At 39.4% G+C, this 18,668-nt stretch overlaps 1 protein-coding gene across 28 annotated transcripts in view; it reads right to left on the reverse strand.

Moving 5' to 3' along the window:
* Positions 1–611: 611 nt before the first annotated feature.
* Positions 612–18,668, reverse strand: part of LRRFIP1 (LRR binding FLII interacting protein 1) — an 86,098-nt gene continuing 68,041 nt past the window's right edge. For 26 of the 28 annotated variants that reach the window (XM_072121411.1, XM_072121416.1, XM_072121430.1 and 23 more), the window contains one exon: positions 16,602–18,456. In XM_072121411.1, coding sequence (XP_071977512.1) covers positions 17,060–18,456 — 1,397 coding nt within the window. In that variant the 3' untranslated portion in view covers positions 16,602–17,059. Of the gene's footprint in view, positions 1,815–4,335; positions 4,441–4,749; positions 4,830–6,648; positions 6,724–9,727; positions 9,828–11,310; positions 11,361–16,601; positions 18,457–18,668 lie in introns of those variants that run through there. The other 2 variants (XM_072121434.1, XM_072121435.1) reach the window with 2 other exon arrangements.

Here is an 18,668-nt window from a genome sequence, read left to right on the forward strand (position 1 = left end):
TTTTGCTCCCGTCACTTCTCTAAAACAGATTTCCATTTGACAAAGGAAGATCACTGCTGAAGCATGGAATTCTGTCCCCTGCAAGAACAAATTTATTTTCGTCTACTCTATGCTACTTTGCTGGAGCGGCGGGAGAGAGCCCACTCACAACCTCCTGCACCAATGAAAGCTACCATCAGTTATGTTAAATCAGTTATAGAAGTGCCTATTGGACTGATTGTCAGCAGGGTGCGTACCACATCTCATGGCTTGGCAGGCTCCATGTGGCCTGTCTGCACGGCTTGTGCACCCCTCATCCCCCCCTTGAGCCGAAAGCATTGTGTGATGCACTTTATGTACATGCTCAGGAGAGAAGCTCCTCTGCAATAGATTAGAGGAATAAGGAATGGTAAGGAGTGCCTTCACTTATCTCAAGCACTGCTAGAGTGACCAGGAAAACAGGACTGTAGAATTGGAGGCCATATTGGTGGAAAGCATTTCAATTTTAGGTGGCAAAAAAGCTGGATACTGCTCTGGTAACTAGTGTATATTTAGTCATTCCAAAACCTATTTATCTAGTTTATACCTCATGCTTTTATTTTCTCAATTTAAAAGAGAGACAAATACAAATCTACTGTTTCATCCTCCTCTTTATTCATGAAACATTTTTTTTTATTATTAAACCTGAAAGAGAAAACTCCAGTGTAGACGTGATATGCCTGTCGCTTCATGCTCCTTCATAGAGAGAGTCCAGCACAAGTCAAGTAAGGCCACTTTCCTCAAAACTGAATGGCATTGGGAATGCACACATCATATGACATAAGTCCGTGCTTCAATGGCTTGTAAGTCCAGAAAAGGGATAACACACTTGTACAAACACACTCACATTCCAAAATGTTTGGGGCGACTTCTATTTCCAGCTGTTTTCTGCAATATTATTGTGAGGGTCGCCCAAAAATAGGCAAAAACATTCCAAGTGTCTGAAAAGGCTCAAGGCAGGTGAGAGCATCCTACACATAACATACAGGTTTTAGACAATAATGTAAAACCATAATGGGCTCATTGCCAGATACAAGATGCTGGTCTCTGATTGGTATCATGGGTCAATTCCATTATCTGTATTGCGAGATACTCCTCCGTGGCAATACGGGATCCCATAGCTGCATCTTTCAAAAAGTGAAGCAGGAAGCAGACAAGTGGAATTACAGCCCTTTTTGCGTGTCCAATAAAAATGGTACCCAGTTCATATTGTGCTTTTTGTTGCAGCAGCAGAATTTAGCATGTTCTCAATGAGGGCTATATACTGCTACATATTTTCGGACCTCTGAGTGGTCAGAATATTAGGGGAAAAGAGTAGCTGGTTTGAGAAGATGCTCGAAGTTAATGACAACTTTTGCTTTTACATGAGACCCCCATATACAGTAGGTGACAAGACTTTTCTCTGCTGCACTCTACTGCGGGAGATACCGGCTCAGCATACTTGTGTTCTACCTCCCAGGAGGTGTCAAAGGAGTCACATCAGAACCATCATGAGCCTCCAAGATGTGACTTTTCTCCCCCTCCGAAGAAGAGGAAATGTTCAACAGACAATGTATTGTTATAAAGACACCTCCTGCAGTATTGGCTATAGTCCATACCGCCAATTCTTTATACTTTAATAGAAACGGAAGCCTGCGCTCCTTCCCTATGTGCACACGGTTCATAGACCTCTGTATGAGACAATGTCACTGCTGAGACAGGATCGCACTTCGATTAGCTTTCATCTTCTCCAGCCGCTTGATCAAATGACTATTGCCAACTTCAAGCTCTTCGATTTTATCCAAGGCTGCACGCAACTACAAGAAAAAAAGAGAGCGCAATAAAGACAGAAAACAGTGAATTGTGAAGATTTCTGCTATGTACATAAAATCATCATTAATATACTGAGTTTATGTGGTTACGAGAACTATGTAATCGGGGATTTCCAAAAGATTTTTGAAACCAAAAAAAAAAAAGGTAGAATGCGATTTTAGGAAGAAAGCCTTTAGGTTTTTAATTTTTAGCGTAAAGTTTGACTCAAAAGTTCACATTAAACACTGTGAATAACCTCAGATGTTGCATGGTTTAATGACCCTCTGCATTCAGGGTTCATGCAAATCAAAAACTCTTCTTCCCTAAAGCCAAGAGAACCATCAGGTGGACACGTTTTGTTAGAATGGTGGTGCACGTGTATGTGGGGACATGAGTATGGCTGATATAGTGTGTGTTCCTGTTTGCATGGCATCTAGAAGGCATTTTTCTTAAATGTTTTCATTTTTTTTTTGTATTGGTAGGTGTGAATTATTATCAAATTCCCTAGTGCTCTTACTAGACCTTGGTCTTAAGGTGCATTCTTCTAAGTGCAACTCTTAAGTGCACAAACCGAATTATACTAGAATGTAAACTAGAATTGAACAAAATGACTCTTTCTGCAAGTACTAGTCTAACTAAAAATACTAATCACTCATCTTATACTTTGAAAAGCAAATTCACACTATGACCTCTGTCCCCCATTGCCAACCTACCTACTCTCAAATCTTGTAATCATTCCAATCTACACCATCCCCTTTCCATCTCCTCCTCAACGCTCTCTCACTCTAGAGCACTATGAATCCAAGTTCCATATGCAGCCAACTCCCTGATATTTTCATCTCTAGAAAATTGCCTTTTCTGGGCATAATGGAAACACGGCTTACACCATCTGACACTGCCTCCCCTCCTGCGCTCAGTTATGGCCATCTCCATTTTACCCACTCTCTCCAGCCCCGCAATAAACCTGATGGAGGAGTTGGCATTCTACTGTCAGATAACTGCTCCTATAACCCAATCACACCATTACCCTCCCTCACCTTTGCATCTTTCCATATTCACTACATCCACACCTATGTGGCTGGGTACAGAATAGGTGAAAGAGTGTGAGGGGAAATAAAAAGCACAAATGGTGTAATAATGTTTTAGGTAGAGATGAAGGTGACATATTGGTTGTGCTTGCAAATAGGCACAACTCTACTAAGGGCCTTTATATCAATTAGTGACTGGTGCTGCCTTCAGACCGAAATCTATCCTCTATTCGTCAGTAGCCACACTGAACAGGATCATTATAGAAGAAGAACAAAGGGATGATCTAATTAGTTGGTGCACTCATATAATGAGTCTGTACATGGACGTTGAAAAGTTGAAAGTCAATGAAGGTTTTATTGAAAGTCTTAAAAGCACAACGTGTTTTGGAGTATAATTCCCCTTTTTCAAGTGTAAAAGTAAGACTGAATCTTGGGTACGGTGGTACCCAGTGCTTCTAACCTGATGCCTCCATCTATCATGTGCCATAGAGAGCAGACGCCCAAGCACGCTAACCTGAGCATCTGCTCTTTATGGCACATGATAGACAGAGACATTAGGTTAGCATGCCAAGCTAGAACCACTACCTATTGGTGGCACCATACCCAAGATTCAGTCTTACTTACACCCAAGTGTCTGCTCTCTATGGCCAAGAGATATGAAGACATCGGGTTAGCGTGCCAAGTTAGAACCACTTGGTATTGGTCCCACCGTACCCAAGATTCAGTCTTACTTTTAGACTTGAAAAAGGGGAATTATACCCCAAAGCGCGCTGTGCTTTTAAGACTCTCAATATCCGTGTCCATACTCATTATAGGAGTGCGACAACTAATCAAACCATCCCTTCGCTCTTCATATACCCTCCAAGATACCCTTTATAAATAAATATTACTCATTGCTCATATATGGTAACAGACTCCATACTCCAGTGACCATATATTTAAAATGGTGTTCTCCACTGCAATTAATTTTAGTTTAAAGGAAATCTACCATAAATAAAGAGCATGATAAACCAGGGACACTTACTCATAGATCCAGGGACTGTGATAATCTTCTTATATTGGTTATCCATGGCCTCTTTACTTCATTATGCTAAGGAGATTGAATCGCTCTTGGGGGTTTTACCAGGGCCCCTCTATGTTACTTCACAGGATGTTACACTGTCTGCCCCCTATTCCTTCAGCACTTCCTGTAGCATTTTCTGCGCCAGAGGAAGTTTCAGCACAAATTTGGAAGGGTGGGGGGCACAGTGTAACAACCAGTGAATCTGCAGCTCGGAGACACTCTGGTAACAACCCCAGGAGCCCTTCAAGTTCATTAGCATACTATTATTAAAAGTTGATTTTAGAAGGAAGGAGGCCATGGATAACAAATAAGAAAATAACCAGAATCACGGTCCCTGGTTTATCATGCTTAACTTTGATGGTAGCTTTCTTTAAAAAAGCCTACAGATATAGTACACAAGCTTAATAGATGCATGCAGGCACAACCATCTTTCACCTCTCTCTGTAATCTTCGTTTTTCAGCTTTTAATTCGTCCTCGACTTTTTCAGCATTTTCTGCTGAAGACTTGTATCGAGTTAGCTGACTCTCAAGTCGGATAATCTGAAAATCAGACAACGCTGTAAGAAAACAGTAACATTACATGCTCACTTCACTTCTGTGCATTGCATGAAACGTCTTAGGTTCAATTTATGGTGGAACTCTATGCTGTGTTGCTGAACAATTGCCAGTGCCAGGGATGGACCCCCCCCCCCCCCCCCCACTGCCTTAAAGAGAAGTCAGTGTGGTTACCACCCGTTAATGACAATGGGCTGTGCACAGACCATATTTCAGAACACAGTATGATGTCAGGATTTTAAGATCACAAGCTCTGCTACATCCATGTTCAGTTTTATTTAGGTCTAAACTTACATTCTGCTCTAGCGCAGTTATCTCTTGTGTGGATTTGGTGAGTTTAAACTTCAGATCGCTGATTTGTCTATTGGCGTCTCCTAAAATATAAAGAAAAATGAATAGTTATGTCAGCACTTATAGCATTATATTGCAACTGACAACTCTTCGTTATGCTATAAAAGCCTTCATTCACATTTGTGTGCAAACATTAGCTGGTTCTATTAAAAATCCCAGACACAATAATGCAGTATGCGCAACTGAAGTGATATAATAATGGCTGTAATTGACCGAAATCTGGTGTTGATGAGAGGAACAGGCTGCTACTTTTTTGAATGACCCGTTTAGTATTCATTCAGTATTAGAACCCCTAACAAATCTGTGTATTCTACAAAACAATTAAAGCACTTAGAATTGTGTCACCCCCTTCAGCCTCATAGACTGTAAGCTCTTCATCCTCATCTTTTGTGTCACCCCTTATCCTCAAAGACTGTAAGCTCTTGTGTCACCGCTTCATTCTCGTAGACTGTAAGCTCTTGTGTCACCACCTCATCCTCAAAGACTGTAAGCTTGTGTCACCCTCTCATCCTCAAAGACTGTAAGCTCTTGTATCACCCCTTAATCCTCATAGACTGCAAGCTCTTGTATCACCTCCTCGTCCTCATAGACAGTAAGCTCTTGTGTTGTTCCATATGACTGTTTGTACTCTGTAAGGCTACATTCACACACATGTATGGGGTACATATATATACGGCCGATGTACGTCCCCCATACACTTCTATGGGCTCACGGCACCGTACGTACGGCACCGTAGCAAGATAGGACATGTCCTATCTTTCTACGTGATACGGCGCCGGGCCCTTTGTTACTCTATGGAGCGGGGCGGGGGTGAGCTGCGCTCATCCCGTGCTCCTCTCCGCGGTGCTGATGTATGCCCGCCGTACTACGGTACGGCGGGCATACATTGTCTGAATGTAGCCGAATGCAGTATTTTATTTGTATATGTCTCCTATTTGTAAAGTGCTACGGAATACAATGGTGCTATATAAATATTATTATAAGAATAACTTATTTTAAAAGAGCTGTAGTTGCAGTTGTATAAATGGGAGGCAGTACACTGTATTTTGCATGTCTGAACACTCTATTCATTTTTGTATATACTAGCAATCTGTATAGTTAATTTGTGGACATCGAGAACCCCCTCAATAACATCTGGGCATCTCTATAAGGTTATGTTCAGATCTCTTTTAGGAAAGCTCCTGGCGTAGATGCTGAACGTATCCATAAACTTACTGGCAGGGAGAGGAATCCAGCAGGAAATACTAGATGAAGTGCCACAGTCTGTGCTGTATCATCCTGCTTCATTCTGAAGACCCCAGTATATACTCATCGGATGCCATTAGAGGCTATGGGGGACGGATGCAACTGTTTGACATCCATCCCTGGCCTCCTTAGAGAATGCTGCAGGCATTTCCCCAGTAATGTATCTCTCCAAAGAATTACTTATTGTATCAAAATTGACATTCTCCCCTTCTGCACAGGTCATAGTACATATCTAAAACTCTCTGCTTAAAGTCGATGAACATCTACTAACAATTGTGGCTGTGTTTTATGGGGTTGCTTTATAGCATCTGTAAATTTGATTCACTGCCGATCAGGCAAAATGGTCACCATGTAACCATGTACAGAAAATAAAATATATACATTTACTCATTTTAACTAGAAAAGTTAAATATAGGAGATACATTAGAAATAAGGTATAAGTTCCTCCAGCAGGCTTTTCAATAAGATTTTATAAATTCTGTTATTTAGCTTGGCAGAAGCATTTGGGAGCTGCTAGACTCCCTCTAATTATTGTCAGATAACATCAAAACCAGGCACATTACAGGGAATTAAATATTAGCAAACATTAAAACAAACCTGACAAAAATGTATCCTGACGTGATGACGTTGCGGTCTCCCTGGATCTGCTGAGCTGTGGAGATCTACATACGTCTACAATAATGGGAGTATGAATATATCATTTACATGTAATATGTATCATCCAGTGTGGTAACTGGCTCATAGTGAAGGCTGGTCATTAAACAGCCTGTAATATGAGGACTCTGAGGAACATATTAATAAATAAATACTAGGTGTAGGTTTAAAGGGACACTGTCACCAGCTTTTACACTACTAGAAGCCCCACCAGGTAGGGTATGAAGTATACTTTATAGAATTCCATTGAAGATAAAGGCAGATATTTTTTTGCGTTGCTGCTCCATTAGCACCTAATGACCCCCCCCTAATGGAAATTATAATATAATATAATATAATATAATATAATATAATATAATATAATATAATATATATATATATATATATACACACACACACACACTGTATGCTCTGGCCTCTTGTTACATGCCATGAGGTGGATGCTGGCACAGTGTCCTCCGCATAGTTCTAAGCCAGGCATGACCCTGTGCAGTCTGTAGAACCTCCCCTCCCAACCTGGTCTAGAGGGGTATATAGTTGCAATTCCCGGCTCTGCTCCAGGAAATGCGATGGTTTCACAACGGTATCCAGAGCTAAAAGTCTGGATAAATCTCCCCCACAGATGGGAACATGAGAGGTGCAGATAAAGATGCAATTCCAACTCGTTTCTTTAAAGGATATCTATGACCAGGATGAAGGATTGTAAAACAAGTACACTGACATACTGGTGTGTGCTCCCTATGGCGGGGTCTGCTCTTCTTTAAGCTTCTTATGCCCTCGTTTTCAATACAAAAAAAGGATTTGTAAATTAGCCTGAGGGGCTCCCGTCTCCATTAACACCTATGTAGTCCAGAGCCCCTCATGCTCGTTTGCATAATTTTAAAAGCTCCTTTTTTTAAAAACCAGAGTAGAAGATGTTAATGGGGGTTTCCCCTGAAAAAAGTTAGGCCCTAATCACGAAATAGGGCCTAACTTGTTGATCAGTGGGGTTCTCAATGCAGAGACCCCCGAAATTCTCTATGGAGCTGACGGGAATTGCCAAGCGCCATGCTTAGAGATTAATGGAGCAGAACGGTGATGTGCGTCCGTCTGCTCCTTTAATCTGACAAAGCAATGAGGGGTGCGACGGACCCCTTGTTTCCCCGATCTGCAGGGGTTTCAGCACGGAGATGGGGCCTAACTTTTCTTCTTGGGGAAAACCCCTTTAAAAGAAGTGCAGAGACTGCATGAGGGAGCACACACCAGTATGTCAGTGTTCTTGGTTCACAATCATTGATCCTGGCGGTAGATGTCCTTTGGGATATATTGAGATGGCCATCTGTGGGGATGAATATGCGGCCGCATATATGCCCCCATAGCAGTACGGTGCCACACATGTTCCGCACCATAGATGAGATAAAGATAGAGCATGCTCCATCTTTCCCAGTGTGTGTGGCCCTGTTCTCAATGGATGGGTCACCGGGCATAAGGCTTTGTGTATGGACCCTTAAGTGTCGGTATCTCTGGTTCTGTAACTCTCATAAAAGATGAGATCCTTATCTTTAATTAGAATACCAAAAGCATGGTAATGAAGAATCCAAGAAGTGACGCTCTAAAGATTATTTCCATAGGACTTTTTTTCTTCAAATAGGTTATCAGATGTGATTTAACATAAAAAAGGGAATACTACAAAGCGCATTTTATACCCAACTGAGTAGACTGGCAGTCCAGCGATATAAAACCTGGTAACGGGTTCCCTTTCAGGTGATTGACAGCACAGCTCACAGTGATATAGTGGATAATTTAATATGCTGCACACAGAGGACCCCTGTTGTAATGCTACTTTTTGGCATGTTATTGGTCTTTTGTAGAACTGACCACATCTTGGGGACATCCCAAGTGTTGCCTTCAATTTATTGTAAAAGTCCAGGAGTTAGTAAAAAGTTTACAAAATAGCGGAAAACTACTAATTGTAATTTTTACAGAAATGCAAGTGTCAATGAAAATATATTTTTCTTACAATATTTCAAATACATTAGGGTCTGCTGTAGAGTTTTCTATATTGAGACCATTCTATTAAAAACACTCAAAACTTTATCAGATCTCACAGGTTGGACTATCATACATCCCTTGGTACTAATTATACAGCTTCTGCAGAGTCTAAGGAAGATGTATACATTCAACAGATAACGTATGGGCATATGGTGATATTTGGAAGCCTTTGTCTTCAGTAGTATTGAAAAATTGAACTTTTTTTTTTTAGCCTACTAGATATGTATTACGAATTGGCAAAAATCTACTGCAAAAAGTAGAGGACATTAGTTTTACCTCAATAGGTTTTTATAAGGTTTTCCACAATCTGTTTAATTTAAAGTGGAACTAAACCGTTAAAGAAATTTTTAATTGAAGAAATAAATGAATAGTGCAGGTGATAAAAATAAACTTTGTAATGTACATTATTACATGAAACCGCTTCTCTTTCTTCAGCTCGTTCTTTCTCCTGCAGTGAGCAGTGTTTCATATCCAATATAGAAATAAGTAAAGTAGGCAAAGATTAACTATTTGCAGACCTAGAGAATAGTTCCCTTAATCATTCAGCCATCTCTCAGAAGACATTATACTATCCAGGGACTATCCAAGAGTTAAGTCATTAGATGCTTTACAAGGTTCCTTTATCTCTCAGCGGTAATTGGATATAGGACAAAAATCTGATTTACACAAACCGTCTAAATAAGAAAGGAAAGGGTAAAAGAAAGAAACTGTAATATACTTTTTTTTTACTATTTTAACTAGTTTACTATTATCATCTGCACCATTGATTCTTGCAATTCTGTTTTAAGTTTAGTTATGCTTTAAGACACATAGCCTAATAATTAAACGCAGTCCAGCCACCTTAGGTCACTGGTGTGTATGCATAGTTGGATACATTATAAGCATATTCTTATTTCCATGCAGATAATAAGTCAGTGCGTTATTGTTTTTCACAGTGAACGTGCAGAGAGGTACCCCATGAGCTACATATGGTAGATGAAACCCTGCTCACTTTGCACATCAGTGCCATTCTCCATATTTTCAATGTCTGGATTTTCTGGGCTTCTGTTCCTGAGGCTTTTCTCTTCCAGCTGGAATTTGAGTTTCTTAATCTGGATAAGAGAACATTAAGAATTGGAATAGTGACAGGTATTACTAAGCAATAAGCATATGGCAAAATGACCTAGTAGCTGTGATAATATGATAGCATGCACTGTGTAGGACATGAAGTTCTTATTCATCCTGGAAATGCTTAATATGTAGAACACTAAAGGTCCAGGGGTCCATATAACAATGAACAGACACTTCTATACACAACATTTGGATAATGAGAAAATGACAAAAATACATATAAGTTTCTTCATAACTCAGGATTATGGGAATTTGTTATTCCCTGGGTGTTACCATTAGAGGGGTGTTTAACCACACAATGGGTCAGAGAATAATCATCCCACCATTTCCTCGAGTAGCATCTGAACACTGTGCATCTGGATTTCATGTAGAACAAGATGTTATGGTAACTTCATAAATAAAAATGAATCCAGTACCAGTTGTAAACGAGTTACTGCAGCTTTATTCGATATTCCAGAAATCCATAAAAATCACATTTATAGTCACACAGAAAGGACAAAGTTTACAACTGGTGCCATATTAACTTTGATTTACGAACACTTTCACAATGTCCAGTCAGTGCCAGATTCTGCAGGGACAGAGGAGAGTAGTCACACTTGGATGACAATTACTTCATTAAGCTCTAGTAGGAATAAGGGCGTATTCACAAATACGGTTTTTATCAGTATGTTATGCGGGATTTTATTTTATGAACGGATACCAAACAGAAACAAACAGATTTGTTTTTAACAGATGTGCAATGGACACCCCTGTGTGAATAAGCCCTAACAGAAAAACACTACAAGACAGAGAAGATGCTTCTTCTGTGTGTTGCAAATATCTTTTAAAAAAGTGTGAAGTTGGCATCTGCTTACTTTAACATCAATTTTACCCCTGTGGATGCTAAATAGTCTAAAAAGAACATGTGAAAAGTAACAAGATTCTTTTTCACCTTAGAAATATTCCAAACCAAAGAAAAACCAATTCAAAATCCCATCAAAGTTGTAGTAGAATGGAGCTGATTTAGACAAATACCCATGGTCCAAAGGTGTATAATAACTTATTTTTATTAGGTACAAATAGAAGTTATAAGTGTGATTCCTACATCTTTTATTTGTACGCAGTATAAAATAGTTATATTTTATCACATCTTAGGCTGCATTTAGACGGACGTATATCCGCACGGCATGTCCTATCATTTCGCTGTGCAGCACCATATCGCTCCATGCGGCCATTGTCGTCTATGGGGGACGCATTGGGTCTATGCCATTGCCACCTAAGGTGGTACCTCACCCATACGTCCGTCTGAATGCAGCCTTAGAAACTATTTTTCTGGTCCTTGGGGCTTTTTGTAAATACAATTGTCAGTTCAAACTTCGTCATGGTATTGGTCCTGAGCCGAGACACATTAATACTTTCCCAATAATAATGGATTCTGAACAGATAAAAGTGAACTCATTTTGAAACCCGACAGTCTTCCATTACCTGCTCCAGGAAGGACTCTCTCTCATCCATTAGCTTCTTCAGCCTGATCTCTTTAAGAAGACAGTTTAGAAAAATAAAGTCAAAGACAGCAGTTAACAATGACAAAAGGAACACAGAGCACCTAAATGATTAAAGGGGGAATGATAAACCAGGGGCACTTACTTATAGATCCAGGCACTGTGACTGTGGTTTACCATAACCTCCTACTTTCTAAAAATTCATTTGTAAAATTATGCTTATGAACCCGATGGCTACCTGGTCAGTTCCAAGAAACTCTCCGTGCTATAGCTTCCCAGGCTATTACACTGTGCAGGAGTCATTTCCTCCTCGTACTGTGTGAGATTACAGCAAGCAGAGGAAGGGGAGGAAGTCCCAAGGCAGCAGGGGGAAGGATGAGACAGTGGAACAACCTGTGAAGCTAAAGCATGGGGGGCTCTCGTAAAACCCCCCAGAGCCATTCAGCATAATTTTAAGTTTATTTTAGAAGGAAGGAGGCAATGGATAACAAATATAGGAAGATTACCACAGTCACAGTGCCTGGGTCTGGGAGTAAGTGCCCTAGTTTATCATGCTTGATTTCAATGGTTGATTTTTTTTAAAAGATAACATTTTTTGCAAATACAGCTAGTGGCAGGTTCTCATAAAGCTTGATTTACTAACCGACACCCTTCTTTTAGCATTAATTTCTACGCCTCTCTATGCAGGCTGCTGTAATTTCATGTGGTCAAATACATATTTTTTATAAATTTATAGGGTTATGAGGGAAACATTTTTTAACTGAAAAAATAGTGTCAGTTAATAGACTACTGGAACGTGTCACCAGCTGTATTTGTGAAAAAGGTGCCGACAGGTTCCCTTTAATTGAAAGGTATTGAGTGGAAATACCAGGAACATAGAAAACAACTTTTACGGATAGAACAAGCCAAAAGACCTTTATGCAGATTCTCAAAGGAAAGTAATCACCACATTTTACCCCATTAAACTACAAGCCTCCTCAGGTAGAGGATAACATTTCCGTTCTAGAATTACCTCAAAGTTAAATCTCATTCTTTTCCCTTTAAAAAAAATCTTATCCATCAAAGTCATGTAAAAACAAGCAGAGTCATATTTGCCCAAGTCACATTTAGAGGCTGCAGGGAGAGTGTCACTTCCGGAACTTCTATAGTAGCTAGAAATATGTTACTGGTGTCATATTAAAGATGAGATCTATCAGAACTGTATCTTTAGGATATTATCTTATAAGTAAAAGGATGAGCTTTTAAATAAAAAAAGGAAATTCTAGAAATGAAATTTCATGCCCTACCTGAGGAGGCTGGTAGTTTAATGGTGTAAATATCTGATGACAGATTCCTTTGATCATCTTGCTTGCCACGAGTAAACTCAACAACTAATCTATACATTAGCACAATACTCCAGATATAAATGTGCCACTCAGGGAAATCTCATTTTTTGGACATGACAGGTCGTATTCTCCATATTGCACTTAACAAACAAGAATGTTTGTCACTGACAAAGAAGTGTAGTATACTCAAAAACTGTCTTAAAAAGAACGACCCTGTCCATCAACTTTATTAAAGTCTATGAATGTCATAAATGAAGCAAATGAGGCTATAAATGGAAGTTTGTCTACCACTGTAGAGGATGTCTTTGCTTGTTTCTATAAATGTCATACATGATAGCATGCAAAATTACACTACATCAAACCATTACTAAATGTTTAATGCAATGCACATTACACTTTCTAGCAATGGCAAATGCAAGGGGTTTTGTGCAACCTTATTGCAACATTAGAAGATGTTACCAGAGCTCTTCATGGGGCAATGAAACAGATGTATTTGAAAACAAAATTGCATTTGGGGTGCTTATACAGATTGTACAAGTTCATCCTTAAATCTCCCCAAAAGGTAAAAAAAAATATCATAGAACAACCACCAAACATCTATGGTGACGTGATGAGTAGATGGCACAGTTCAGTCATTGGTAAAAGCCATCACATGGTACATGACCCATTATCAGCCCTGCAGGGGATCCAACAGGCAAGTAAAGCTGCTTTTGCCATCTGAAAACATTATCTGCCTTTCAGGAGTTTTTTTTTTATTATTATAACCCAATTATTATAACATTGTGAACACATCTGTGATCTTCAGGATCTTGTAGAAAACACACAAAAGGGCAAGACTATGTACACATAATAATCCATGTTCATAATGGAAAGTACAATATTCAAATGCAGATTTCACATCTACAGCAATGAAACCACATGAAAACAGCCTGTTAGTGTAATGTGATGTTCCAACATGCAGCCTGTGTAGCCAGAGCACGGAGGGGCCCTGGTAACACCAGCTTATAACAGTCACAGTGCCTGGCTCTATGAGTAAGTGTCCCAGGTTTATTGTGCTCGATTTTGATGGTAGATTTCATTTACTATGAAGAGTCTTACTAGTGAATCTACTGTAATGTCTATCAGCCTGCATTATGTATATGATGACGGTGGGGCCTGCAAACTTGAGGGTTTCAACCAAGTTCACAGTCAGCTTTCTAACTGAAGATTGTTTAGAGTTCGGGAATCTGTTGAGACGGACTACCGAGGATTAAAACGTCATTCAGACTCATGCTATGCATCTTCTCAACTATCCAACCTTTATGACAGCTTGTCTGTAAAGATGGGATGGGTGACTAGTTCCTTTTTAAGTGGTTCTTCAGATTTAATTTTACTGAAATTTGCTCCACCAATTCGCTGTAAAAGGAGGTCCTGGAACAATGGACAATATGATTTTCTATACTTGTACTGGTCAAATCTCTATGAAAACCACCAAACTTGCCCAATACCATTAAAATCTAGAAATGTAATCTTATTTTCAGAATATATGTGCATTACAAGTTTTCAGGATCTCTGCTTCAAGTCAGTGTATGGCAGCTGTCAACGTTTACTTCCCAGGGGATGAACTCTTTGGACAAACTCAGCAATAGTTTCAGTTCAACCATTATTAAGCAGGATGAAAATGTAATACACTATAAATAAATGAAGAATTTTTGTTGTTTACAGAGTAAAATTTATTTCCAAAATATACAGTTCAGATTTACACAAATCTTCTTCTTTGTTACTTTTACATTGTATCGCTTTCAGCAGGAATTCTGTTATGAAGTTTTTTCTGGCCTATTGTAAGTCAAAGCTGGTTTATTCTAGAATGCAGCCTCACACAATGTGAGTAGCCACCACATACAATAGGGAATTTTACACTATGTATGATGAGCAAGGTTTTATAGGTAGTGAAATGACTGCATATGTAAATGTATGAATACAAAGATTCGTGAGCCAGACCATTTCAGAAAATAAAGCATGACTTTATGTTATATAGGTAACTATATCTATGATCTAACACATGATGACAGGCACTACTTAACCAGCATTTGATACCATAAACCAACCAAGTGAGTGACCCGGCAGATAGACAATAGTTACATATGTTCACTCTTTCATTCAACACATCATTGTGACTGACAGACCAGAAAAAAACCATGACAGGCTGCAATTTACAATACAACCACAAGATGGCGACACATACAAATATATCAATGACCGATTATCCCTATGTTTTTTAAATAAGCAAAAGAGAAAAAAAAAAAAAATCATTTTGTGACATTCATATAACTATATTTAAAAGGGGTTGTCCAGTCACAACTAGTTAGTGCCCATCGATGGGGATAGGGGGGGTTTGAAGAGTCACAGTAATGGGAACCCCACGGATCACAATAATGGGGGTCCTTTTACTCCCTGTTGAACTTCAAAGGAATGGAGTGGCCAGTCAGATATGTGCACTGCTGCACGATTCTATGTGCAGTGTCTATGGAACTGACAGACAGCCAAGTGTGGTGCCATCTACCGCTAAGCCCCTGAATAGAGAAGCAGGGTCAGCATGGTGCATGTGTGACTGGTCGCTCTGTTAATTTGGGGTACAATGGAACCTCATTCTCAAGATCCATGGGGGGGGGGGGGTATTTTTCACTGTGTCCCTCTCCCAAAAGCAAGTTAGCCCCCATCCTTGTTGGGACTAAACAACCGCTTTAAGATGTGTTCAGTTTAACAGATTAAACCCTACCCCTACTTAGCATTACCCCAAGTCATTTCCATTCATCTCTACGCATATCAGGCAGTGCAAGTAGCACACTCTTGTTATTTTACCATCAATGAATGTGATTTGTGGACAAAATCCATAACCTTGGACTGGAAAATATTACAATGAACTTATTTATATTATATAATGTAAAGGCTTCTTCTATACCAGAGAAATGTACTGATGAGTACAAGGATTGAATGATTGTTGCAGGATAAAATTTAGCTGGAAGTTAACTTCTACATTGGTCTATGGCAGAGTAGCAGTGTACAGTATTTACACCTCCTTATAGCTAAAGTGTAACTCTACCTTCAAAACCTTACTGTATATTTTCTCTGCAACCCTCATCATACATCCCCTCACATCTAAACAGGACAAACTCGTCATAATTTTCACAATTTTTATTATTATAATTTTTTTTATAAAAAGAACATGTAGCCAGATATGTCCAAAATGCTGGTATAACAGTTCTGTACTTTTAGTAAAACCCATAAGAAACACTATACTGTATTATGACTCTACGTATACAGGACAAACATATACAACAAAGAATTCATTACTTATTAATCACTTCCTTGATCATTCATACTAGGTTTTACATGGAATCTGAACTCAAATCATGCGACTCCAAGGACAAGAGAAATAAATAAAAGTTATGCTATAAAACTATATATGGAGTCTCAAAAACTCTAAAAACATCTCACAATTTTGGTGAAAAAAAAAAAGAGAAATTATTAACTCCTAAAGGCACTTGAATAAATTAGATTAAACAGGTATAAAAGGACAAGCCTGATAGAATTATTCAAGAACATGAGTAAAATGGAAGGAGAATGAAGTGCAAATTTTGCCTACAGGCACGACAAAGGCGAGATTTACTTAAAGTGCCTAAATACAGACTGTAGGCGAGGAGTTAAACCATACTGAATGTCCTCCAGATAACATTTTAAAACTAACCAACAATGTCTAGAGGTCTTCATCTAGAAAAAAAGAATAATCTGTTGTTTCTGAAAATGTTTGATACTTAGTCAAAAGTGCTTTCATTCTCACAGAAGATCTTTTGGTCCATGAACAGTGAAGATCCTTCCCTAATATTGTCTTAAATATGTACGACCCGATCTGCAGAACGTTCATTCAGTAGTCGTTGAACCATTAACCTACTTTTTTCTATTGTATATATCCAAATTTACACTTCTATATCGTATATTCCGCCCTCTGCAACATAAAATGTAGCCCCTTAGGCTCCTACTCACTAAGGTGCTTCTCAAACTGTGAGGCCGGCCTCACTCATGTCATGCTCATCATGTTATACTGGGTACAGAAACAAATGTTTGCTTAATAAAGATACATAATCAACATTTGCATGAACTGGAACCAATGGTAGGGCTATCGGTAGAAAAAAGGATAAGTAGCTTTGTGCTATAATATTCATAGGCTTAAGATGCATCCCCAAAATGCAGCAGCATAAACAGTAGCCAACAAGAAGAATCAGAAAGGTGTACTGTGGGATAAACCTCCAACCTGCATTTTAGTTACAAAATATGCAACCCATGGAAGCTTTTCATAGTCTGACTAGTGCAAAAGCATTAACTTTCAGTGCCACAAGGACATCTACAGAATGGGAGAAAATCACTTCATTAGGAGACCACACAGTCTTCCTTATTTTTGCCTTTTCCTCTCTTGGGACTCTTATCTGAGGCATCATCCATGCGAATATCTTCCAGCGACTGTCTGTCCACTGATGACCCTAATGTCGGGCAGGGCATTTCACTCTCTCCAGTGTACTTTTCACTTCTCGTGGCACCACTATCATCGTCGTCGTCTGTATCCTCGACTTCTTGTGAGGATTCTCCTTCACTACTAAAAACCTCAGGTGGAACAGTCTCTTTTGGAGTTTCTGCTTCATTTGCCGAAGTGTCATCTGTAGTTTGGCTGTTGTCGCTCACTACATCACGTGACAATGTGTCTTCTTCCCTTTGCTCCACTGATTTGAGATCTTCGCTTTCCAAAGACACTTCTTCTCTTTCATTGTCGGGAACATGTTTATGCACATTCTGGCTACTACTATCCTGGGGAACTACGTGGACTTCATCCTCTGTTATGCTATTATGTTTAGACCCTGAAGCATCTGAAGTTTTATCATTTTCACTTTCTACTTGTGCGACCAAGTCATTACTTGTCACTTCCGTGTGTTGTTCAGGTGCAGGAATTCTCTTACCCTGATCAATATCTCCTAAGCTTTCAGCAGACAATATTGCATCAGTTTTACTTTGATCCTCAGTAGTCAGTGACCCAGACTCCACCTGTTGAGTCTGCTGTGGTTTTATTTCATCGTCACCTTGGTCTTCATGTTCTACATCTACAATTTTATCAGTAGTCATTTTTACTGACAATTCTGTACTAAGATCTTCATGAGTGCTGCTCTCTTTGAGACCATCCTGTTTACCCTCTAAAGTGTTACTTTCATCTTTTGTACAGATATTGACATTATCTTTTAGAGCTTCAGCTCCTTCCTGTATGCCGTGTATGCTACATTGACCGGCTTCAGTGCTCTTAGGTTCCTCTTTTTCAGAGTCACTTGCACAACCGCTGACGTCTTCATCAAGCTCACTCGTTGTACTGGGTGTCTCATCAACAAAATCCACAGCGTCCTGGAAGACTTCACTTCCAGAGGGGCTTTCATCACTTTGCTTTAATGTGGCCTCACCATCAACTTCTGATATGTTCTCCAAAACCTTAGTTTGTGAGGTCTCCTTTTTATCTTCTAGATCAACAGATGTTTCATCTTCTTGGTTCTCCCGATCAATATCAGATTTGTGATGGCCAAAGACATCAACAGGTTCTGTTTCCTCAATTTTGCTATTATTTACCTCCTCATTTTGCAAATTTGTCACATCTCCACCCTCAGCAGGCAACTGAATGTCTTTTTCAACATCTTGTGCAATTTCCTGTGCATCTTGCTCAGTTTCAGAAGGTGAACATTCACCCACCGCTGATGTGGAATCCATTTTTTCTATTGTTTCTTCTGTTTTCCCTACAAAAACCATGGACAAATAAAATGACGGATCCACCAATTGTCTAAAGCCAGCAGAGGTCAGAAGAAAGTAGAGGGAATTGTTTTCTGCACAAGATTAGGTAGGAAAGCAACAGGTTGGATAGTGCAGAGAAATACAGGAAAACCCACTGCTCCAAGCCAGGATGGTTGCTGAAGAGAAGAAACATACAGCAAAGCATGTTCTGTACATC

The sequence above is a fragment of the Engystomops pustulosus genome, chromosome 8 (genome assembly GCF_040894005.1).
Source record: "Engystomops pustulosus chromosome 8, aEngPut4.maternal, whole genome shotgun sequence".
In the NCBI taxonomy this organism is placed as follows: domain Eukaryota; kingdom Metazoa; phylum Chordata; class Amphibia; order Anura; family Leptodactylidae; genus Engystomops; species Engystomops pustulosus.